Genomic DNA, 25,232 nt, shown 5'->3' with positions numbered 1-25,232 from the left:
AGCTTGGGGTCGCCAGAGAGCTGGGTACTCCCCACCCCCTTTTGGGCATATTGTTGTTTTCTAATACTGAAAGTAATATATCCTCATTCTGGAACATTTGGAGAATATTGAGAAACAGGAAGAACAAAGTAATAATCACCCATAATCCTACCACCCAGAGAGAAGCACTGTAGGCTTGTTGGCACGTCACTCCTCAGTTTCACTTTGTTTGTTTCCTGTGATATTTTTCTCTTGACATGAGTGCGATCAGGCTGTAAGACAGGACTTACATCCTTTTGACCCCACTTAACGTTAAAATGTATCACGTATCGTTGGCTTTACGAACTCTTTGTAAAGATGTTAAAATGTGATTTTAACCACAGCGTGAACTTTCCCATGGGTGGGTACTTTCATTGACTCAAATAGCCCCAGGTTTGGGGGTGTTGGCTGTCAATCCTGGTGCTAATTGACTGTTTCCTTGAAAAAATGGCTCATTTCGGCTACAAGTGCATTATGGGAAAGCCACATGGCGCATCTCAGCTTCCACCCGGGGCACAGAGTTTGGGCTGCCCTCTCTTTGGGGTGGGTCCATCCCCAGACTGGAAAATGCAGAGTAAAGGTGGCATCTGCACTCAGCATTGGTTGCTCTGGCAAAGGAACCGCTTCCTGGCCGTGTGGTCAGGTGACTTCTTTCTGTTTCTTCATCTGAATCGTGGGATCCCTGGCCCCCAAGGTTGGACGCCATGGGGATTTTAGGTCCAGAGCAGAGGGTCTGACACGTACAGGCCCTTTATAAACGTCAAGCTATGATGATCATCAATACTTTTATCCCTTGACTCTCTCGTCTGGTATTTTATCGGCGTTGCCAAGACCACCCCCGGGTTCCGTAAGGGCTCAGAGTTCAGCATACAGTTGTACTGGTGGCTAAGCTTTGGGACAGCGAAAGGATACCCAAGGAAATGAGCACAGGGAGCAGCCATGAGGTGAAGTCTGCAGGAAACCAGGCACAAGCTTCTGGTCCTTTCCATTGCAATCACACAGGATGCGTTTAGCTCCTCCAGCATTGGATGGTGACAACACGTGGGTGATCTTGTCTACCAGGGGTGCTCATTGGAAAGACTCAGCGCCCAGGGTTTTTATTGGGGGCTGGTCACATAGGCACCCTCTGCCCGTATGCACATTCCAGACCCCACACGGTTTGCACAAATAGCCTAGGCAGCTGAGCTCCCCTTATCAGCTAGGAATGCTGGGAACACGCAAAATCCAAGGTCCCAGGTGCCCGCCAAGCTGGCCTTCCTGAGGATGCTGGTACCTTTTCTCTGCACAGGGATGCTAAGAGATCACATTTCTTGTGTTTGGACCACTTCAAGTTAGGGATGGAACGGATGTCCTCGTTCCCATAGGACGAAACTGAGGACTGGAAGAGGGCAGGGATTGGGGGGCCTCCTCTTCCCTCTGTGGGTCCTGAGACGAGGCAAGATCTGGGGAACGGGAGGGCGTCCCTCACTGCCCCGCTTCCTGCTAACCCGCATGTCTCTCTCTCTCTAGGCTCTGAAGGGCTCCAAGAAGCTGGTGCTCTCCGTGTACTCCGCAGGGCGCATCCCTGGGGGCTATGTCACCAACCACATCTACACCTGGGTGGACCCCCAGGGCCGCAGCATCTCCCCGCCCTCGGGCCTGCCCCAGCCCCACGGCAGCGCCCTGAGGCAGCGTGAGGGGGACCGGAGGAGCACCCTGCACCTCCTGCAAAGTGGGGATGAGAAAAAGGTGAGCTGGCAGGCTGCCTGGACCCGGGGGCGGGGTGGGGGGAGGCCGGCCCCCGAGACCCCATTCTCCCTGCCAAACCCAGAACAGGGAAGCTTCCTAGAGGCCGGAAGAAGGGGCTTGGCTCTGTCCTTCTCTCCCCCAAGTCCCGACAGAAGGGTTTCTTTGCCTGTTGACCTGTGCGGTGACTATTATGGTACAGGCTGAGCTGCTGCCACAAAGGAGCCGAAGGCGGCGATTTAAATAAGTCGGGTTATTTCTCCCTGACACAGAACAGAGGGGGAGGTCTAGGCTGGGGGGCTGCTCTGCTCCACATCTTATTCTGGGACCCACATTCCGTCCATTACCATCCTTGAGGGTCTGGCCCCTTCTGATGGTTGAAGCTGGGCCGCACTGGGTCCCCATTCTGGCCCCTAGAATGGAAAGGGGAAGAGCGGAAGCTCAGAGCTTCCCTTTAAATTAGAGATCTTTTAACTTCTCAGTGGTCCGGACCCAGGTGCGCGGCCACACACAGCTGCCGGGAGCCCACACTCCACCGGGAACCTTTTGCGGTGTGGGTTTTGGGTTGTAAGGAAGAGAAACTGGCCCTGGTCACCTTCCACAAAGTAAGAATTTACTAGAAGGGTGTGGGAAGTTCCAGAATTGAAGATGAGGACCTTAGGTGCAGCCTCAGCGAGCAACACGCCTCCACCACTTCAGTATCTGCATCCTTCTGGGTGGAGCAATGGTCCAGGGAGGGAGCTCCTGATTGGCTGGTGGGGAGGGCTGGGCACTTTGATTGACAGAACCACCAAGACTGTAGCCAATGGGGGAGGGGTTCTTGCCCAAAGCACCACGGGGAGATGCAACCTGAAGAAGGGGCCAGAGGCATCAAGGCATGCCCCGTACCGCCCTCCTCCCCCCAGACCTTGGCTGTTTCTTTTATTAAAAAAAGGGCAGAGAGATGGTCCCCCTGTGTTTTCAAACTTCTCTCTGGATGCAGTGTGCTTTGCACTCCGTGGCTGCCCAGAACTCTTTACATCGTGCAAAACTAAAACGCATTAAAAGGCAATTCCTCCCTCCTCTCCCCTCCAAACCCTGGCAGCCACCATTCTACTTCCTGTCTCTGAACTTGACAACTCCAGGCGCTCATCTAAGTAGAAAGACAGCATTTATCTTTTTGGGACTGGCTTATTTCACTTAGTCTGATGTCCTCAAGGTTCATCCGTGTTGTGCATGTGACAGGACTTCCTTCCTTTTTTATGGCTGAATAGTATTCCACTGTAAGGATGGACCACATTTTGTTGGTCTGTTCATCCATCAACGGACACTGGGCTTCCGTCAGCCTTTTACTGCTATGAGCATGAGTCTACAGATATTTCTTTGAGACCTTGCTTTCAGTTCTTTTGGGTACTTCTCCCAGAAGTGGAGCTGCTGGAGCATATTATAATTCTATTTTTAATAGTTTGAGGAACCCACCGTGCTGTTTTCCATAGTGGCTGCATCATTTTATATTCCCACTAACACCACCCAAGGGTTCCAATTTCTCCACATCCTCACCAACACTTATTTTCTGTCTTTTTGATAGTAGCCATCCTAGTGGGTGCGAGGTTTTTCTCTTGTGAATCTTCACATTGGACCTTTGTGCTATCCTTTAGCGGAGCAGTGACAGTGCCCAAGGTCACACAGCTGGGCGGTGGCAGCGTTCAGGGACAAAGCCAGATCCGTCTCTTTCTAAGCCCTCCATCCTAACATTGGCCCATGCCGCCTCCACAGTGGGGGTGCCCAGAGGAGGCAGGTTGGGGTGTCCCAGTGAATCATCAGTCCAGGGAAGGGCTTGTTCTGGCACATTCCATGAGACCCGATGTGATACGTGTCCTGTGAAAGGGACAGAGAGACTGACGTGGTGTGCAGAGGAGGGAGAGCTTTGGGAAGCCTTCCTGGAGGAGGCAGCATTTGGAGTTTGGCCACGTGGCAGTGGGAGGGAAGGTGGTCCAAACAGAGGGAACAGCACGACAGTGGAGGGAGGTTAGAAAGAGCAGGATGGCTGTGGGAACCCCAGCTGGTGCTGTTTGTGAAACAAGGTTGGAGAACAGTGGCTGCGGGGCTGGGATGCCAGGCTGGGGGGTGGGGTGTGTGTCCGGGAACACTTTTTCCTCTGGGCAGCGAGGACTCTCTGAGTGTTCTCCTCACTGATGGGGGACCAAGGGCGAAATCGATTCCAGGTTTGCAGAGATCTTTACAAGATGGTGAAGAGGAAGGGGGGCGAAGCTCATTTTCAGGAGGGGTGGGACCAGTTGGAGTGAAAGCAGAGACAGAAAGAGCCTTTGGAGCCAGTAATGATGCTTCTGGATCTAGTCAAGATGACCCTTGAAGGTGGAAAATAAACCCAGGGGGAGGTTCTGGGGCGCTGAGGGCCCTCGCTCTGCGTGGATCGTCAGAGGGAAATGTTCTCGAGCCGGGGGCGGGTTCCTTTTAAATTCCTTGAAACGGGGCTGGTTTGAGGTGGATTCTGAGGCTGGGAGTGTGGCCGGAGAGAAGGAGGCCGAGCGAGGGGAGGGGGCTGCGTCAGGGTGGAAGGGCAGGGGGCCCCCGGTGGCCTTTGCGGTGGAGGGGTGAGCCTGTGTTTCCAGATCCCTCTCTGGCCGGCCGCCTCCCCGCTGACCTGCCTCTCGAGTCTCAGCTCCAGGGGGCCTGTTCTGGGCTCTGCCTGCCAGGAGAGGCTCGGCGGGGCCCTTGCAGGACGCCCACAGAAACACAGGAGGGCTCTCAGAAGCCTTCTTTCTCTGCTTCTGTGTTTCTGTCACCCCTTTTATTGGAGAGGGGTTATGAATCACGTGACGGATGCCAGACACCAGAGTGATGGAGCCCCAGCCTCCCCGCGGGTCGCCTCCACACTGCGGGTTTTTAGATGTCAGTATGGTTTCATGAAATCGTTTGCCTCTTAAGCCAAACCTATGAAGTATTGGCAGATAGTATGAATATTCCCATTTTCCAGATGAGAAAATAACAGGGCAGAAAGGCTGAATGCATTACCCCAGGCCACACAGACAGTGAGCGGCGGGGCAGGGTCGTCCTCAGACCCTAAGGCCTGTCTTCCTTACCTTCGGGTGCGTGAGCGGGGAGAGCCCCCTGGCTCCTTTGGTGTCCCCCGGCTCTGTCCCTTTGGGCCCTGGCTGTGCACAGCTTCCGTAGATGCTCCCTCTGGCTAGAGTCACGGCACGGCCTGACTGCTCGTGTGCCAGTGATCTGGTCAGCATCTGGGATCCGCTCAGAGGAGTGGTGGGGCAGGAGCAGCCATTGGCAGGAGTCACATGCCCCTTCCGCCCCCCACCTGGGTTGTTTTCCCGTGAACCAAGGGGCAAGTCTTATTCCATGGTGGTGTCTCTGGCCTCCAGCCCCCACTCCAGGCTGGCAGTCAGGCCCTGCTGTAGCCACGGCAGACCCCCGAGTTCACGTGCCTTCAGCAGCCGCAGAGACGAGATGGGACCCAGCCTGAGACAGAAGGAGCAGGGGCTTTGGAACTAAGTTTGAAGCCTGCTGTGTAAGAAAAACCTCCAGCTCTCCTCCTGTTTCTCCTTTACTGTCACACCACCACCCCGCTCACAATGGTCTGACACCAGATGTGGGGGGGTTCCCACCCCAAGCAATTCTGCGACACCAGCGGGGCGTCCTGCCATTTATCTCAGTTCTGACGCCCTCTACCTGGAGACGGCGTCAGATCCCTCAGGTTAAGGGCTCGGTCCCTCAAGGCTGCCCCCACCCCCACTTCGGATGCCGGTCGCAAGCCTAAGTTGTGACCTATGCTTCTGACCAGTCAGCTGTAAAGCTGGGGTCCCCACGACACCCTCCTTGAGTTCAGTTAATTTGCTAGAGCAGCTCACAGAACTCGGGGAAACTGTGTCCTGTTTACCAGTTTATTGTAAAAGGGTAGGATAAAGGATACAGGTGGACGTGCAGATGGGAGAGATGCGCAGGGCAGAGTAAGTGGGAAGGGTGTGGAGCTTCAATGCCCAGGGATGGGGTTGTACGACAAGGCAGCAAGGGAGATGGCCGTGTCTGACTCCAGGTAGGCTGTGCGATCCTCATTTCACTCATGGGGAAACTGAGATGGGAGAAGCGATGGGCCTGGCCCCACGGTTCCCAGAAATAAAGGGCAGAAGCAGGATTTGAACTCAGGCCCCCGGGGGTCAGTGTGGCACACTGGTTAAACACCTGGGCTCTGCCAGCTGTCGGCTGCGTGACCTTGGCTGCGCCGTGTCAGCCCTCTAGCCTCAGTTTCCTCATCGGGAAAGTGGGGATAGTAAGAGACACCATGGAGAAAGAGAGAGGCTTAAACGAAGTCCTCTGACGTGCCGAGCGCCCGGGACTTGGGAAATGGTACACTGAGTGAGCAGTTAATTTAGTGAGTTATTATTATCTGCATATTGTTAGGGGGCGTGGTGTTCTTGTCCTGGTGCCAGGCTGCCCCCACAGCTTAGTTTCCGTTCCCATCGGTGAGTTTTGTTTCCTGCCGGATGCTGCTTGAATTTCCAGCAGGTGGTTGAGGCAGCTGGCCCGTGGTTGGTGGGCCTGTTACGGCCGTCCTGTGATGAAGACCCCCTCTGAGGCCCATGGCAAGGATTTATGAGGAGGTTTGTTTTCCACTTTAGTCTTTAGAGGGGGCTGCTGCAAACCATCTGGGTGGTCCGGCGCCCCTCTTGCTCTCTCCCCCCACAATCTTTGTGTCCTGGAGCTGGAGGGACCAGGTCGGGGTAGGGACGGGGGGTAGGGACTGACCCCAGGTCACCCAGGGAGCTGGGCCGGAGCCTTGGCGTGTAGACCCCAGCCAGGCCCGGAGCAGGGGTCCGTCCAGCTTTGAGGGGGGAGCTCCCACAGTGTCTTTGGCCCACCTCACTGACCTACCCAGGTCTGAGCCCCCCCCGCCGAAGGCACACACCCTGCTCTGCTGTACCCCTCCCCCACAGTCTTCCTAAAATAGGAATCTGAACCCATCTCCCTCCCGCTCAAAGCCCAGAGTTCTTGGCCTGGCTCATGGCCCCACACAGGCTCATGTCATCCACCCCACCTGCCCTCGTCTCCTCCCCGCCACACGCCAGCCAAACAGAACACCAAGGTGACCCCAGGGGGCCAGGTTCCATCCTGTGTCTGAGGCTTCACACATGCTCTTGCCCTGCCGGCCCCCAGCAGCCTGCAGGGCTTGGCGGTCCTATTTCTGGAAGGTTCTGCCTGAGGTCAGGCTTTCAGGAAGGGACTCTGGGACCAAGATTTCCCTGGAAGAGGTTTACAGGAGAGAGCCCGTGTTAGCCAGAATGGTGACTCCCCGGAGACCTCCACCTCCTAATTCCTGGAACCTCGAGGATGTCACCCTCCATGGCAAAAGGGACTTTGCCGATGTGATTAAGTTAAGTATCTTGAGATGGGGAGAGTCTCCTGGAATATCCAGGTGGGCCCAGTGTCATCACAAGTGTCCTTATAGAAAGGAGACGGAAATGTCAGAGTCAGAAAAAGGTGACGTGATGCTGGGGACAGAGAGAGAGAGAGGGGAAGATGCCACCTACTGGCTTTGCAGATGGAGGATGGCGCCATGAGCCAAGGAAGGCAGGTGGCCCCTAGACGCTAGAAAGGACCAGGAAACGGGTTCTCCCCAAGAGCCTCTAGAAGGAATGCAGCCCTATGGACCCAGGGCTTCTGACCTCCAGAACTTTTAAGCTGATAAATCTGTGTTGTTTAAGGCTGCTAGATTTGAGGTCATTTCTGACAGCAGCGAGGCAGTGCTGTCATAACTGGGGTCAACGCTGGTGATGGCAGGAGGGACGCAGGCCTGGGCAGAGGGAGGAGTGGGCTGCGACACCATCAGGGCAGAGGCCTCGGCCCGTCCCACGGGGGCTCCGGGGCGGGGGTGGCCCTGCAGAGCTGTCCTGAATTCAGGCAGGGGTCCAGCTTTCGCCACCCGCCCCGATCAACTAGTCGTTAGATGGGAGCTACTCCAGGCAGGGGTGTGACCTCAGGTGGGGCAGGTCCAGGAGGCACTCAGCTGTGAGCCAGCAGCAGCCGATGCTCCCAGCCCTGGGGCGCGTCCCGAGGGCAGGGACCCAGTCAGCTTCTCCTCTGACTCAGGCTTGGGCTCCCTTAGCGTTTGGATGGAATACCAGCGACAGCTAGTGTCTGCAAGGCCGTCAGGGCCTGTGAAGCAGCCCAGGTTCCTTATCTCCCTCCTTCCTCCCAGATCACACCTGGGTGAGCTTAGCCGATGGCTCACCCGAGAGGGCCATTTTGGAGATAACCACAGTAATAGTCAGTGTTTTCTGAGTGAGTGTTCACAGCGGTTTCTGCTGTGCATGTACAATTCTCAACGCTCCACCTAGAGTGACCCATTCATCCCTCCCAACAACCCACTGAAGGGGCTGCAATCATTTCCCCATTTAATAGAAGAGAAAGCTGAGGCACAGAGAGGGACAGGAACTCGCCCAGGGTCACACAGCTGGCAAGGGGTGTTGCCGAGGTTAAATTTCGAGTCTCGCTCCGGAGTCTACACACATCGTCACCTCCCAAATTCACAGATCTGCACGTCATTGGGGCCTGGGGTGTGCCTTGAACCCGGGTCACCTCAGACCTGTGCTGGCCCTAGCTGTGTGGGGGCAGGAGAGGGCACATTGCGGGGGCTGGGTTGTTGTTCCCGAGTCTGACCTCAAGCGCCCTCACAGCCTGCTGTTTCCGGAACATCCATCTCTGACGCTGCTGGGTGACTGCTCGCTGCTCCCCCGAGAGCTCCATGGGCCTCACGGGTGCTCGCCTTTCTAATGCGATCGTCCTGTCTGAGGAGTGAATCGGGAGCCAGCTCTGGCCTAAGGGGGCTGGGGCCACCCCCCTGGGCAGCACTGCCTGGCACTGTCCCGCCAGGGACGGGGCCCCCTGACATGCCGCACAGTCTTAGGACCAGACCCCATAGAGTCACTCTGTCTGTTGAGCTCTCTCCCCACAACGGTCTGCCAGCCAGTAGGAGTCCGCTGTGCTTGTGTGGCCTTGTCTGGTTTTGTCACGCACAAAATGGAGCCAGCAATGGCTAATATCTATCCAGCATTCACTGCGGGCCAGAGACTAGCCTCTACCTGTCTCAGTCTGATCCTCTCCACAGTAACCGTACACGACACACACTGTTTTCATCCTCATTTTACTGGTGAGGGGGCTGAGGCACAGACAGGTTAAGTAACTTGCCCAAGGTCACACAGCGCGACCCCCCACTGTGCAGTTTGGACTTGAGTCTGTCCTCTTCACCCCCTCCGCCTTAACCTCCAGGGCGGAGAATGAAGTGAGATAATATATGTAAAAGGCGACTTCTGTGACCAATACAGATAACTCTATATAACAGCCCTGGATAACTCTCAGCGGAATGGCTTTTTGGAGGTAGAAAGCTGGTTGGATGGCGTCCCCCCTGACATTTGCCCTCCCCTCATGCCCCCAGGCACCCCAACCGCCCCCTCTGCCGTGAGCAGTCACACTGTGCTCTCTTAGGGTTCCTTACGTGTCCCTGGGTCTTAACTTGTTGCAGGGTGTTTTCTGTCCTCTGGGGGTAGGTCCCAGCTGCTCTGGCCCTGCTTCTTCTTTGTCACAAGTCCCCCTTCCATTTCTGGAGCACACTTAACCTGCCGGTTCCTTCCCAGATCAGCCCCCAGCCTCCCCTGCCCATCCTCCCTGGTCCCCCCACACCCCCAGCACCCTGGACGTGACCGTGCTGCTCCCCTCTGAGGCCCCCAGCCGAGCTTGCTCCCCCACTGCCGAGCGGTGACACCTGTTGTCCCATGTCCCCGAATGCCCCTCTGGCGCCAGCCTGCTCAACTCCTGCTCACCTTCCCATCTCGTCAGAAACGTCACTTTCTCCAGGAAGCCCCCCGCAAGCACTCCCACCCCCATCCGTACCATTGCCCTTCTCTGCCCACAGGGCCCCCGAGCCGCCCCGTCACACCCTGATTCCGCTGTCCCTGTGTACCGGTCTCTCTGCTCCTCTGGACTGTGAGACCCTCGCGACCAGGACCGTGTCTGGCTCATCTCGGGGTCCCCTGGCTCGGCAGCGGGTCTGCACTTAGTGGGGGCTCCCTGTGTTTGTAGAACGAGGGGGTGATGGAGCAGCATCCTCTGGTCCCTCGGGGTGGGTGGCAGAGCAGCAGGACCCTGGGGGGGCAGGAGACCCCTGGGCTGGCAGGATGGTTGCACCCCGAGCCCAGACTCAGCCTCCATCCCAAGGAGGGAGAATGGAAGGTGGGGAGCCTGGGGCCTGAGCCGGCACGCCCTGACCAAAGGGTCCAGGGAGGGGCGGCCCCCTTGGTATAAGAACACATGGAAACCAGAAGCATCCAGGCGCCCTAGGATGTCAGCATCAGGGCATCCCTGGAAGTCCTCTCCTTCAGCGCCTTCCTTCTACTGCACGTGTAACGGTGGCCAAAAGGGGAGAGCCACTTACCCAAGGTCACTCAGCAAGTTGGAGGCAGAGCTGGGGCAGGGGATGGGAATGTCCAGGACATCCTGCAGGCCCCGGTCGGTGGTCAGTGTGCCCTCCAGGGTGTGGGAGGGGCTCTGCAGCCCTCCTGCCCCCCAAAGCTCCTCCAGGCCCTTGAACACTGCCTCCTCTCCCTCCTGCAGGTGAACCTGGTGCTGGGGGATGGCCGGTCCCTGGGCCTCACGATCCGCGGGGGAGCTGAGTATGGCCTGGGCATTTACATCACTGGCGTGGACCCGGGCTCTGAAGCAGAGAGCAGTGGGCTCAAGGTGAGAGGCCCCGACGCCTGTGGGAGGGACAGGGAGGGGCACCCGGCTGCATGCGTGTGGGGAGGGAGGGAGAGATCCGGGCCTGGGGCTCTTTGCAGCCGATGTGAGTCAGATTTCCAGCCAAGCAGTCAGCACCGAACCCTGAGGGGTGGTCCCAGGTGGGGAGCACCCCCCCCCCCGCCCCCGGGGCCATGTGCCTCTAATTTGTGGTTCAGAGTGAGCAGCGGGAGCCACCCCCTGCCTCCTGCGCCCTGAGGTCTCCTGGCTGTCCTCTCCCAGCTGTGGTTTGCAAACACTGCTGATGGCCTATGGTGGCCCTGACCTTGAGGTTTGTGACGGTGCGTGGGGAGGGGAGAGGAGAGCCGTGAGCTGGGCTGGGGTTGCGCGGGCAGCTTCGGGGCTGGCATTCGACCCAGGGCAACCAGCAATTATTGACATAACATCGTTAGCTCGTGTTTGAAAGAGGGCTGTGTGCAGGGCATCCGTAAATGACTTCACACGGATCATCTCACGGAGCCCTCATGCCACGCCACGGGGCAGGCTGTTGTGACCCACATTGTCCAGTTGGGTAAACCGAGGCACGGAGAGGTTAAACAGACTTGCCCAAGGTCACACAGTTGGTGGGTCGCAGAGCAGGACTGGAGCCCAGGCAGGCTTAATTCCAGAGCCCACGGTCTTAAACGCTCCATGGTCCCACCCTGCTGGGGAGGCCCGGGGACTTGCTCAGAGCTCTGGGGGAGGAGACAGTGAGTGAGGCAGCGAGCGACTGCCCACGAGGATGCTGGACCAGGACGCAGATCACCTGAGTAAATGGTGGCGGGTGTTTGGGTTCAATCCTGATGCCAGGGGTCTCAAGGCAGCATCAATGTGGAGCGGTGACCATGGGCACAGGTGGCATTTGTGCCAGGCCTTGCGGGGTAAAGGGGTGGGGAAGAAAGAGCCGTGCGGTTTGACTGTGGGCGACTAGGTGGGCGACTAGCCCGCGTGTGAGGCCGGGAACAGAGCCCAGGATGAGATTGTGTCTTTGTAACGAGGGGCCTTGAACGTCCCTCTCTAACGTGGGCAGCCTGACTCTATGCAGAGGAGAAGAAAAGCCCGTGGTGGGTCAAAGCGGCGGAAAGGAGACCCCCAGCCCCAAGGTGGCCAACAGGCTGGAGTGGAAGAGGGACGGGGCGTCCTTCGGCTTCTCTTAGGGATACGACGTAGTGGGAAGAGCTCTGCATTTGGGGTTGGGAAGATGGGGTTCAGATCCCAGCTTTTCTGCTTTTCTTTTAATAGCCCTGTGACCCTGGAGACTGCCTCCACCTGTCTGAGCTTCTCTTCCTTTTCCCCGATAATCATAAAAAATAGCATCTCTTTCTCAGGGTTACTGAAAAGATGAAAGGAGGAGGGAACTGGCGAGAACATTAATAATAAAGGTGCAGTGTGTTGAGGGTGCTGTGGACGGAATGTTTGTGTCCCCGCAAACTCATATGTTGGGTCCCTAAGCCTCACGGTGAGGTGGGGCCCTGGGGGTGCTCAGCTCATGAGGGTGGAGCCTCATGAAGGAGATAAGTGCCCCTATTAAAGGGACCCACATTGCTCCCAGCCCTCTTGCCGTCACGTGAGGACACGGGAAGTCGGCTCTGCAGCCCAGAAGAAGGTTCTGCCCAGAACCGGACCGTGCTGGCACCCTGACCTCAGACGTCAGCCTCCAGATGTGAGAAAGAAATGGCTGCTGTTTCTAAGCTGCCCCGGCTGGTGGGGGGACTTTGTCACAGCAGCCTGAGCTGACTCAGATAGTCCGCTCCTGTCCAGGTGCTTTCTGTGTTGTCACTGAAGCCTCACCACGGCCTGTGACAGCAGGGTCTTTCGTCAGCCGGTGCACAGCTGCAGAATCAGAGAGCTGCACAGCCAGTGCAGGGCAAAGCCGGGGTCTCCAAGCCAGCATCCTGGGGCTCTCGACCAGGCCGGCCGGGCAGGGCGTAGATGCTGCACACGTGCTGGTTGGGTCTCGTGGATTCCGGAACGCCCTGCCTCTCGGGTTTGCTGTGCCCTCAGCAGGTGGAGATGCTGACTTGGTTGAGACTCCAAGAGGAAACCATGTCATGGGATTCTCTATGCAGATTGTGTGAAATAAGTTTATTTCGGAATAATTTGAGATTTACCGAGAAGTTGCCAAGACAGTCCTCATTTATGCTTCATCCAGCTGCCCCTGATGTGAGCATCTCGTATAAGCACGGTGCGTTTGTCAAGACTGGGAAAATAACGTTGGTGCAATACCGTTAAACCAACGACACGCTTTATTCAGAGTTCCCCAGTCTTTCCACTAATGTCCTTTTCCTGTTCTGGGATACGGTCCAATCCAGCATACGCCCCTGCCTGAGCCTGGAAGCTGTTTTAATTCCATTTATTTTCCCCCAAAATTAAAAAAAAAATTGAAGCCAGTTTCTAAACAAAGTGCTTTTTAAAAAAAATTATTTTGTTAAGGTCATAATGGTTTACAACATTGTGTAGTTTCAGGTGTACATTATTATTTATCGGTTTCTGTACAGACTGCGTCATGTTCACCACCAATGGTCTAATTTTCATCCGTCACCGTACATATGTGCCCCCTTACCGCTTTCGCCCACTCCCAACCCCCTTCCCCTCTGGGCACCACTAATCTGTTCCCTTTGTGTAGAGGGTTTTTGTTTGTTTGTTTGTTTTTCAAGCGAGTGAGGAGATTGGGAGGAAGAAGAATGGGGGCAGAGAGAAAGAGATGGAGCCAGAGGGAGGGTCTGTCCTAGAATGCTTGCTGTGTGGGGCTGTGATCTGACCTACAGGCAGGACGCAGCTTTGGCTCTGAGCTTCCTGGCAGTCAGCACAAAGAGGGAAGCAGGTCAGTGACATCTGTAAGATGAAAACAGACCAACTGTGCCTGGGAAGCCCGGTTATTCCTCTTCCTGAGGCCTGAGAGCAATTTTCCTCTGGTCCCTCTTAGAGAAGATGTTGTGTGATGCCATAAACAGTGTCCTCAGTGGCGGGAAATGCATGAGCAGGTCCATACTTTGTTGATGGTGAATCGTTGTGATTGGATCCGTGTTAAGAGAAGGGGAGAGGGAGCATGCGAGAGAGGACATGTTAGGACCTGAGAGATCGAGCAGGTCCCTCTCTCTCTCTGATTATGGACGGTGGTGGCTTTTACTATCATGTTACCCGCTTACTGAGCAGTTACTGTGTCAGGGACTGTGCTCATGCTTCACATGAGCTTACTTTTTTTGGTGAGGAAGATTGGCCCTGAGCTAACACGGTCCCATCTTCCTCCATTTTGTATGTGGGACGCTGCCACAGCGTGGCTTAATGAGTGGTGTGTAGGTCCGTGCCCAGGATCTGAACCTGCAAACCCTGAGCCGCAAAATGGAGCACATGAACTTAACCACTAAGCTACCAGGCTGGCCCTATCTTACTCATTTTTGCAACAGTGTATGAAACAGGGATGTTCTTATCACTGTTGAGGAGGAGAGGCTGATTCAGGAGCAATGGTAGGCAGCTAGCTCAAGGTCACCCAGCTAAGAGGTGCGAGACTCAAACTCATGTGAGCACTCCCCAAATCCGTGTTCTTCACTGCTACGTTCCCCAGCTCCCCGTGGGGAGGCAGGAGGCTTGTGGAGTTAAAGGTCACATTCCTTCGAAGTCACAGCTGGGATTTGAACGTAGGCCTGACGGAGCCTGGACTCGCCTGGTGCAGGGGAAGGCAGGAGCCCTGGGATCTTGGCCCTGCCCGGCTGTGTGAGGGTGGTGTGGCCTTCCCCTCTCTGGGACTCAGCATCTCTTCTCATCCTGCTCGGTGAGAAGTTGAACACTCAAGCTCCGTGATCTCCGAGGTTTTCTCCAAATCTGCAGGTTTTCCAGCCTGAGAGGGCCCGAGGGTGCCCCGACACCAGGAACATACTCCATTCTCCTTCATCTGCGGGCTCCCGTGTCCACAGAGAGATGCCGAAGTAGGTAACCCGCTGGCGGATCCCTCTTTTGTGCGAAAGGAAGGACGGAAGTGGACGTTACAGGTGGACACTGGGTGTCCATGGCTGCCCGTCCCTCCCCTCCTTCCATTTAATGGGGGAGTATGTCCTGAGGACTCCTGGGTGCCAGGCACTGTGCTCGCCCTGTGCCTGCTGAGCTGAGCAAGACAGACCTAGTCTCTGACCTCCAGGAGTGTACTTTCGAGTGGGAAGACAAAGGGGAAAACTTACGCACCTGTTTGTTTCATTACCATCATGATAAATACCAAGGTGGCCAAGCCTCTGCAACCGTGTGACTCTATAATAGGGGAGACCGGCTCTGGTCTTGGATATCCAGGAGGTCTTCCGGGAGGAAGAAACTGTTCCGTTGCAGTTTTAAAGAAGAGAAGAAAATTAATGGTGTGAAAGAGGAAATGAGAATTGCAGGCAGGAACAACAGCCCATGCTAAGTCCCTGGGGTGGAAAGAAGTGTTCCAGGATGCAGAGGAGGGCCAGTGAAGCTGAACTCAGAGAGCCAGGCCGGGAGAAGGTGCCCGGTGATGCTGACGAGGCGAACAGAGCCAGATCACACAGGGCGTGTCCTTTCACCCAAGACTGCAGCCGGGAAAGGATGCCCCAGGTCTGCAGTTACTAATACGGAAGGGTGTCGCTGGCCCATTATTAAGTGGGAAGCGCAGGCCGCAGAACCACACGTCGGACAGCATCTCCTTCGTGTTGTACACGTGTGCAAACAAACGCACAGAGAACATCTACGCCGACATGGACCAAAGCCCTAGCAGTGCTTGTCTCCAGGTGGTAAGATGACGGAGCAGTTCCAGTCTGTTCTTCACGTCCTCGTGCGGGGTCTGAATGGAGCAAGCATTCCTTTTATAATCATGGAAACGGCAACAATAAAGCAATTTCCGCTTTGAAACAAGGCAGAGGAAAAACATTCTCTGGAAGTTTCCCCGTCACTTTAGCTTGTGTCTCAGTCGCAGGCCATGGGAGGCGTCATTTGCTTGTAAAATGCCCGCCTTCAGTGAAGTCCTTTCTGTCTTCAGTTCCCACCTGGGTCAAGCGTTTTACATTCCGATGTTTCTCTTCCCCCTGCAGGGTCCCTCGGATCCGCTCACCCCTGCCGGCGCTCCCTGGGGCGTCCAGGTCTGATTAATTCCACTTATTGCCAGCGCCCTTTTACTGGAATCCGGCACATTGAGATGAAATGAAGGGGCTGCGCTGTGTGGGTGGCAGAGCCAAGAACAGGCTGTATTTGTAAACAGGGCTCCTTGCTGCCGGGCAGAACTTTCCTGGGGTGAAAATGCTGCCTTCTGCCTGGCTTCGGGCCGCTCACTTAGCTCCTGGGGCCCGGGGTGGGACCATCCGCACTGCTGGGAGGAGAAGCTCCCGGAGCAGGTCAGGCACCCTCCAGCGTTCACCCTCCCTGGGGGCTCCCGGGGGCCCTGGGCCTCCCCCACCCTCCCGGTTGGGGCCGACTCCCCTTTGGCATTTATCTTTAGGCCTCTCTTATTTCCCTGCACCTGCCCCCGGCTTCCAGCCCCACCGAAGAATGGACCTTGTTTGTTCCTTTAAGAACAGCCCAGAGTGGCATTTAAACATAATGGTAGCTATTATTGCCATTTATTAACCAGTTATTATGAATCCGGCGCTGTGCTAAACACTGTAGCTACATTTTTATTTAGTCCTTCCAATAGCCCTGTGCAGGGCATTCATAGTGCCTTTTAATAGATGAGCAATGGAAGCTCAGAGAGGTGCAGGAACTTGCTCAGGATCACACAGGGATCCCAGGCCTAGCCCCTCAGGCCCCCCAAAGGCCACCGGCTTTGCTCTCCCACCTCCCTAGGACCCTAACTTGAACAACTATTGAAAGAATGCAGAGAGAGGAAACGAAAGACGGTGGTCTCTTAGAAACCAGCACTTCTGAAGCCCAGTGTGGTGGTCGCAGATCCTGTCTGGCCGCAGGCCATCCCCGCTGTGGTCATCCCAGGGTGGGAGGCCCTTTTCATTTCTGCCGGAGGAAGCCAGGCTGCCTTCCTGGCTGGGGTTCCTTGGAGCAGGATCTCTGTTGCAAGATGTGCCACTTTTGGGGTCACCGCTGTGCTGCTTGTGGCTATGGGCCAGGCCGTGGAGTGTCTGGGGCAGAGTCAGTGTCCTAGTGATGGGAGATGGACTGCTGCTCTGCACACCTGTCAGGCCTGCTGGGCTTCGCTGGGAGCCCACGCTGTGTGTTGGCTTCACTGGGGAAGCCAGCGGGGCTGGGCTGACCCCTCCGTGGATCGGCTTTTCCAGGGTCTGTTCTCCCACCCGGCCTCTCTAGACTGAGCTGGGGCAGCACCCCTCTGCTGCCCCCACCAGGGTGCAGGGGATCTACATGGGTCATCTCTGCACCCTCAGCCCGGCTCTGGGAGGCAGGGACCCTTCACCCCATTGTAAATTGGGTGTATTCGTTTAATGGCTGTCTCTTCTCCCAGATGGTGGCTGCCTGGGGCAGAAAGTGGATGTTCTTTACACGCTGTGTCTCCCGGCCCAGGACAGCGCCTGGCACACAGTAGGTGGTCAGGAAATATTTCTTGAATGCAGGAGTGACTGTGGCCGAGCAGGGCTTTTTGCCTCCAAAGCTCCATCTTGACCCGTGTTGCATTTGCATCTGGGCCTGAAGGCGGCACAGAGCCTGCATTTTTTGAAGGAATGAATCTGACTAAGAAGTGTTAGTGGTTTTGCCCTCGCCTGGGCTGTGGGTCAGACCCCTTTCCCCGAGACGCCTGCCTTCATGTTGCAGGATGTGGAGGAGCGGCCGTGGGCGCAGCGAGGTTTGCTCATCGCAGTTGCCCCGTGGGCATTCGCGGATACCTTCAGCTCTTCGCTGATGGACGGTAGACGCCAGGAATCAATTTACACTCACAGGTCCAAGCCCCCAACCTCCCATTTTTCCCGTGGGGAGACTGCGGGCCAGCAGAGGGGACCAGGACTGGCAGAGGGTCCTGGGGAGGTGGTTCCGGGTCTCTGGACCCCCAGCACAGAGCCCCTTCATTGTCAGGCAGTCTGATCTTGCCTGCTCTCTGTGTTTCCACGCTTCCCTGAAATAATTTTGCTGGGAGACGAGAACAAGGCTGACACTGTCCAGAGCTGCTTTCTGCTTATTCTCCGTGGGGAAGGGGGGTGGCTGCTACATATTACTTGTTTCATGAGGATTCTTTAGGGGTATTTTCATCTGTGATTGTGGCTGATTTCATGGCAGTCCTAATGGACATGACAAAAATAACGTCTTAATATTTATATAATTCTTGACAGATTAAAAAAACTTAGATAATAAGGGCATATTACAGATAACTCTCTGCCTAGAAATTCTACAGCTTAGATGAATTGGCCAATTTCTTGAAAGGCACAAGTTACTAACACCCAAGAAAGAAAAATAGATAACCTGGAAGTCCTATATAAGTATCAAAGAAACTGAATTTGTATTTAAAAATCATCCAAAAAAAGAAAACTCAGGCCCAGACGCTTTCACTAATCGACTCTTCTGAACAGTTAAGGAAGAAATATTATGCAATCACTTCCTGAAAATAAAAAATGAGGAAACATTTCCCAGCTCACTTTTTTAGGCCAGCATTATGTAACACCAAGACGAAACAAATACGCGCCAGGAAAAGACAGCTACAGACCACTTATCGTTCATGAACATAGATGTAGATGCAGAAATCCTCAACAAAATATTAGCAAGTCAAATCCAGTGATCTTTGAAAGGGATCTATACCACGGCCAAGGGCATTTTAGCCAAGGAATGCAAGGCTGGTTCAACACTTGAAAATCAATTTCTTTAACTGATGAAAGGAGAAAAGCTATATGATCAGAAAAAGCATTGAACAAAAGTCAATGTCCACTTTTGATAAAAACTCTCAGCAAACTAAGAATCAAAGGAAACTCTCTTGACCTGATCAAGGGCATCTACAGAAATCTACACCTAACATTTTTAATGGTGAAAACCTAAATGCTTTCCTCTAAGATTGAAATAAGGCAAAAATGTCTTCTCCACTGCTCCTGTTCGATATCATACCGGAAGTTGTAGTCAGTGCAATAAGGCACTAGAAAGAAATTAAAGGCATACAGATCTAAAAAGAAGAAATAAAACGCTCTATTTACAGAGTCTGATTCTCTACATAGGAAATTCCAAAGAATCTATCAAAAAATCTCCTAGAACTAATAAGTGAGTTTAGCAAGGTGGGAGGCAAAGTGAGCATGCAGAAACCACTTATATTTCTATAAGCTGGCAATGAGCAACTGGGATTCAAAATACATACAATTTAGAGCAGCGCCAAAAAATACTTAGATATAAATATCGAAATATGTGCAGTATGTCTGTGCTGAAAATACAAAACGAAAAAGACCTGAGTAAATGGAGAGATATACCATGTTCGTGGATAGGAAGACTCAGTGCTGTGAAGATGTCCTCTCCCTAATTTGATCCAGATTCAACGCAATCCCAATTCCAACCCCAGTAGGCTTTCTTTTGTAGATAGTGACCAGCCGGTTCTAAATTTTTTAATGGAAAGGCAGAGAAATTAGGAGGAAGCCCAAACAATTCTGAAACAGAGGAGCGTGTTGGAGGACTCATGACCTGATTTCAAGACTTACTAGAAAGCTACAGTAAGCAAGGTAAAAGGACAGATGCATAGATCAGTGGAACAGAATGGAGAGCCCAGAAATAAACCCACACAAATAGATAATGGCAGTCACATAAGGTAAGACTGTACAGCCTCGCTGTGTGGTAGGCTGTACCACGTGGGTTTGTGTAAGCACACGCTGTGATGTTCACACACTGCGAAGTTGCCTAGTAACGCATTTCTCAGAACGTATCCCTGTTGTTAAGGGCGCGTGATTGTAGTTTTTTGTTCTGTCCGTTGAGAGGGGCTAGAGGCAGGGACACCCCAATAAAGGTGAGGATACCCAGTGCCCCGATTTAGTTTCTAAATACTCTTCTCCAAGTAAAAGGAAGCAGGGCTCATTGGAGGAGTGGTGACTGCAGATCCAGACAGGTACAGAATGAGCCTGGGGTGTGTTGTGCTCCCAGCAAGCAGAGACATGCTCCAAAATCCATCAGCCAACCAATCAGGGCCAGCCTGGAAGCGCCCCCTAGCGGCCAATGGAGCACACAGTAGGTCTCCTTGAGTCCTCACGAGTGTTATTACATAAAGAAATGGGGGAGATGCAACAAGTCTTCCTTGAAGAATCCCCATGAAGCAATGGAGAAGGAATAAAGGAGGAGAGCATCACCAATAGAACGTGACGTTACTGTAATAATTGCTGGACACGGGATGCACCAAATTGATGCTACATAGCAGGCAGAAGTTTAAGCCGAAGCGGGATTTTTTGGCATAGTTTTAGAGTATCTCTACCAGTGTATCTTGTAATTATTATAAAGGGAAAAATAATAAGTTTACAGTGGGGAGTCCTGGCAGATACCAACTTAGCCAAGTGTAATACATGTTTTAAATACATGGAACATTTTTTTCTAATTGTGGACATCATCCTTGCCAGGCGTAGAAAAGTCAATTCTCACATGGGCTCATGTTTGCAATGACAGCCCTTCCTCCCTGCCCCTGCCCAGCCCCGGTACATGAAGACAGTCAGCAGTGGGCACGTCCTTCCAGACCTTTGTGCACACAGAGTCTTGGGACCCTTCTTGTTCATTCTGTTCCTTTTGTGACCCAACCTTCAGCTTCTTAGAAAATTGCTTCCTTTCTCCGTTGGAAACCTGACATCTCTGATTTCTAAGAGTGTGACTAAAGTGTTGCTGTTTCAGACTGCTGAGATGGGCCTTCAAAAGGAGAAGCACAAAAAGGCAGCCAGAGTGTATCTTAGCAGCCTTAGCATTTCTTACTATGCGATTTGGGATTCGTGCTGCTCTCCTGCTGTCAGTCAGTCAGAGGGAGAAGACCCTCAGAATGTCCGCTGAGTGTGCCCGTCTTCTCGTCTTCCTCGAGCGGGGTTCCAAGAGAGCCTTGTCACCTGGGGGGCCGAGGGGGAGGACGTGTTCCTCCCCAGCCCCCAGTCCCTGGGGTCTTTCTTGTCGAGCGCTGCAACATTTGGGGGGTGATCCGGGGAACAGAGTGAGGTGCGTGCGATGCAGAACCTGGATCTGCGTCCTCTGCGTGGATGGGGAGGATGGGAGTGGGAGACAGAAGGCAGTGAAGACTCCTGGTGTCCCAGGTGATGTGCTGGCTGAGCGTTGGCGAGAGAAATGGTGACAGCAGACGTCCGCTGAGTGATTTTTCTACGCTGAGCACCCTGCTAAGCGCTTTTTATGTTCCACCTTAATGAATCCCTAAGCAGTCCCCGAGGTAGATGTCCTACCTTCCTGCATTGAAAGATGAGCCAATGGAGGCTCAGAGAGGTCGTCGCTTTCTCAAGGTCACACAGCAAGGACATGGTGGAGCTGGGATGGGGATCGGCTCCAGAACCTCCTCTGTTAGCCGCTAGACCCTGTAAGCCTGAACTTGTGTGATGAGAAAACAGCCAGACTGACGGCCCTTGGCAGCTGGGCGCTCAGCCCTGCCCGCCTCTGCCCGGGTTCTCTGCTGTCGGTGCGGTGGGGACGCCTGCCCAATGTTTCCGCACGCTCTGCTTTTGGATTTGGAACTGAGAGGATCCCTGTGGCTGTTCAGACTGCATTGAAGTAAGAGCGTGGTGAAAAGGGCAGGAGGGACGGCAGGGTGAGGGTAGTAATAATCGTAAGGAAAGGAAGGAGGTTCGGGCAGAGCAGTGTTCTAGTTATTTCTAATTGACAGCAGTAATAATAGTAATCACCAGCATCTGGGGGGCTCTCTCTGTGCCAGCCAGGGTGCCTAGGGAGTGCTGTTCCTGTACTGAGTCATTTAGTCTTCCCAGCAACCCTGTGAGGAGGCACTAGTATCACCCCCACTTGAGAGATGGGCACTTGAGGCCCAGAGAGGTTAGTAACGTGCCCAAGGTCACACAGCTAGTAGTTGGAGGAGCTGGGATGGGAACTCAGGCAGGTCCGGTGCTTACTCACAGAGGTCCCCTTCCCACCTCTTCCCTCCCCTCACACCCTCTCCTCTGCCCAACCCCGGTGGCTCTTACAGAACTTCGAGGGGTCCTCCCCTTGCCAAGTGGTTCTTGGGCAAACTGGGGGAGGAACACAGGACAGGGTGACGGTTCTGAAGTCTGCATGGTGACCGTGGCACAAAGGCAGTCATTGCTTGACCACACACAGCCAGGCCAGTCCCGTCCAGCTGCTTTCTGACCATCCTCTTGTGTCCTCATTGCAGCCCAAGGGGAGGTACTGATTGTCATCGTCCCCATGTCAGGGGTGGAGAACCGGAGGCTCAGTGGGATGAAGCTGCTTGTCCCAGAGCCTGTGCTGAATTGTTGGAGAAGCAGCGATTCGGGCGCAGGGCCCCTTCCGAGCACCGCTGCCCACGGGGATGGCCAGCGCAGAAGGCGGGCACCTCGCTTGCTGGGTTTTTGTCTTACATTGGCAAAGGGTTTCTCCGTGTTTTTCTGCCTCCGAATCCAGTGCTCTTTCCACTCGCAAGGGCAGCAAATCATCTGCTTCTCGCGAGCCGGCGCCGTTTGGTCAGTGTGGCTGCACAAGCGTCCACACTTGTGTGGTTGCCTCTGGGCTCTGCGGGAGAGGACACGGCTGAGCCCTGGCTGGCTCGGTAGGTCGGCCCGGCCGGAGGGGACCTGGGCGTGAGAGCCGGGCCCAGCTCGGCTCTGAAGATTATTTACATAAGAACCGGTGACTAAAGCTGTTCTTCAGCAAAAATGTGTCACTTTGGGGGAAATTAATAGCAACAACAGTAGCAACCATCTCCGATACCCAGTGTGTGCCAGGCCCTGTGACGTCCTTACCAGACAGCATCATGGAGTGGTTACACGCCGCCACTTCGGGGTCAGAATAACAGGCTGCGTCACTTTCTCTCCCTGGACTCGGTTTCCTCATCTGTAAGTCTGGGATAATAATCCCTCTGGGGAGGCTGTGAGGACGTAGCCAGAGGATCACTATAAAAGACAATACCAGTAAAAGTATTCAAAATACGCTGGCTTTAAAAAATCTTCTCTGGTTTTTGGTATAACCGGGAAAGGTAACCAGCATTAGTTTTGTTTGTGGATGAAAAAAAGGAGGCTCAGAAAGGGGGGTGGTTTGCCCAAGGTCCCATGCCGAGAAGGCCGACCCAAGGTTGCAGGCCTGGCGCTCTCCTCCTGCACCTGCTCACACACTTCCCGCTATGGGACCTGCCTCCCAGGGGCAGTTTTGTGTCACCCCTCTGGGATGGAGTAAACGGGAGGCCGTCCCTTCTCTTCCTCACTGGCGCACAGCCCTGGCCCCACACAGAGCCCGCTGGTGAGGAATCGCAGAGAGCAGCCCCTGATTGCTCTGGGGCCTTGAACATCCCCGGCTCCTTCAGCGAGAGCTGGGATAATGACCTGCTGGTCATGTCATCGCTGAGCTCCGACTTCGAGCACTGGCTTTGCTCCCTCTGCAGCTTTTCCTTGGGGCCGCCTCTCCCTGCCGGGCAGGGGTCCACAAGCCGTGAACCCCAACAGCTGGCATCTTGCTTACCTTCCAGGGACCCTGCAGGACGAGTTGTGCTTCTCGTAGATTCCGGGCTCTCTAAAAATAGTAACGTGCAGTCCACCACCTCTATCACCTACGTCCAAGGTCCTCTGTTGATAGGATGCGAGGAACTAATGCATGGGGAGCCCAGTTCCTGGCACATGATAAGCCCCCCAAAACGGTAGCTCTAAGCATGTGAGTGACTTTCATCATCCACACGAGTGTGTGTACTGGTGGCTGAGACTGGTCCGTGATGGCCTCCGACCCTCAGGCAGCTGATGCTGATGGATCCGCAAGGATGGGGGGCATCTTTCCGGAGGAGCCAGAAGGTGGTGTCTCTCCTGAGAAACCCGGCACGTGCTGGGTGACTGTCTCAGCCTCTGCCCCCTGGCTGGGCTACCTTCTCCGGTCCTTCCATGGGATTCTCTCTTAGCTGAACTCTGAATGGGTGTTAATAAATTGCAAACGCTCAAGTTGCTTAGTCCTGCTGCCTGCTTTTTAGAGGGGCCCCTGCTAGGGCGGTAATTGCTCCCATGGAAGGCTGCTGCCAAAAGGAGAAAGACTTCATTTCTACAAAGAGGGCTGTCAGTGGGAGCCCAGCAGCGCTGGCTCTGGGCACAGGTAAAGGTGACAGCGTTCCCTCAGGTCCCCAGGGCCCCCGTGCACTGTGCTGTCCACCTGAGGGGCTGGCTGCGGGCCTTTCTTCTGGTCCCTCCTTCCCCAGTGGCAGGGCCAGGGGCCTGGAGGAGCTGAGGGGTGGCCGACCAGCGTGGGAGGCTTATCCATTGCCGTTCTGCTTCCACGTGCAGCCGTGCCAAGTTCACTGCCTGCACCACGAGGACTTGCATGGTTGCTGCATCTGAGGTCAGCCCGTTGCCCCATTTCGTAGGGGGATAATTATGAGCATGCATGTCTGCAGTCCCACTCTGGGCAAGCGTGCCTGTGAAGGGCTCTGTGAGAGATCCACACCACAGTGCACGGTGCCTCAGGCCCTTGGCCGTGCACACGAATCATTGGGACCTTGTCAAGAGCGGGTTATGATTGAGCAAGTGTTGCCATTATTATGGCTGCATAGCCACCCCAAAGCTGGAGGTGTGTGAGAACCAGGGCTTCTGCTCCCCAAACCGTGGGCCAGGAGGTGGACGGGCCACAGCAGGGGCTGCTCTGCGGCATCTCTGGCCGCAGCTGGAAGACGCCACATCTGGGCGCTGGAGCCTTGGGGAGGCTCATTTCCTCTCACGTGTGCAGGTGGGTGCTGGCTGCTGGCAGGAAGCCCTGCTTCTTCTCTGCGTGGAGCTAGTTCGGGCTTCCTCTAAGCGTAGTGGCCTGGATCCTGGGCATTTAGGGGGCACAGGTCCTGGGAGAGAGGCAGGTGGAGCCGTGTTCTTTTTATGACCTGGCCTCGAAGGCCGGCTCAAGGGGAGGGGCGTAACTCTGACTTCCTGTTTCAGTTTCCCAGGGCTGTTGTAAGGGATGGTCCCAACCTCAGTGGCTTCAAACAACATAAATTTATTCTCTCACCAATGGAGGTGTCAGCAGGGTCAGGCTCCCTGCGAAAGCTCTGGGGGAACATCCTTCCTGGCCTTTCCCAGCTTCTGGTGCTTCCTGGCCTTCCTTGGCCTGTGGCCGCATCCCTCCAGTATCTGCCTCCATCCTCACGTGGTCTTCTTCCCTGCGTGTCTCTCTGGGTCTCAAATCTCCCTCTTCCTTCTCTTCCATGGATGCCAGTCGTTGGACTCAGGGCCCACCCCAAATCCAGGATGGGCTCATCTCAGGATGCCTAATTTAATTGCATCTGCAAAGACCCTATTTCCAAATAAGGTCGCCCTCCCCGATGCTGGGGGCTGGGGCTTGGACATTTCTTGTCGGGGGGGGGACACAGTTCAACCCGCCACACCTCCTGAAGGGGAGTGTCAGGGTTCTGGGGGAGCCCGTGAGACCTGGGATGGTGCTGTGGCCATTTCTGGAAAATGCAGCCCGCCTCGGTGGATTTGGGACGGCACCTGACGTTCTGCATTTCTCACGAGCTCCTAGGTTGTGTGGGTGCTGCTGCCCCAGGGACGACACGTGGAATAGATACAGGGTACCACGCTCAAACTGCTGGCAGCCTAGCGAGAAAGCGGGAGAGGAGATAGCGAAGTAGACACCATCCTGTTAGTACGACCTAGTACTTGAGTGACACATAGCAT

General features: G+C 54.8%; 1 protein-coding gene across 8 annotated transcripts in view; it reads left to right on the top strand.

Annotated features, from left to right (window-relative positions):
• The window catches only part of WHRN (whirlin), an 86,308-nt gene that overhangs the window by 21,610 nt on the left and 39,466 nt on the right, over positions 1–25,232 (top strand). For 6 of the 8 annotated variants that reach the window (XM_023628735.2, XM_070252022.1, XM_014736002.3 and 3 more), the window contains exons 2-3: positions 1,528–1,746; positions 10,363–10,488. The exons of 1 other annotated variant lie outside the window; for it this stretch is intronic. In XM_023628735.2, the coding sequence (XP_023484503.1) occupies positions 1,528–1,746; positions 10,363–10,488 (345 nt within the window). The remainder of the gene's footprint in view (positions 1–1,527; positions 1,747–10,362; positions 10,489–25,232) is intronic. One more of the 8 variants, XM_014736003.3, reaches the window with a different exon arrangement.

Source organism: Equus caballus, chromosome 25 (assembly GCF_041296265.1).
Source record: "Equus caballus isolate H_3958 breed thoroughbred chromosome 25, TB-T2T, whole genome shotgun sequence".
Lineage (NCBI taxonomy): Eukaryota > Metazoa > Chordata > Mammalia > Perissodactyla > Equidae > Equus > Equus caballus.
This window is presented reverse-complemented; position numbering and strand designations above follow the sequence as displayed.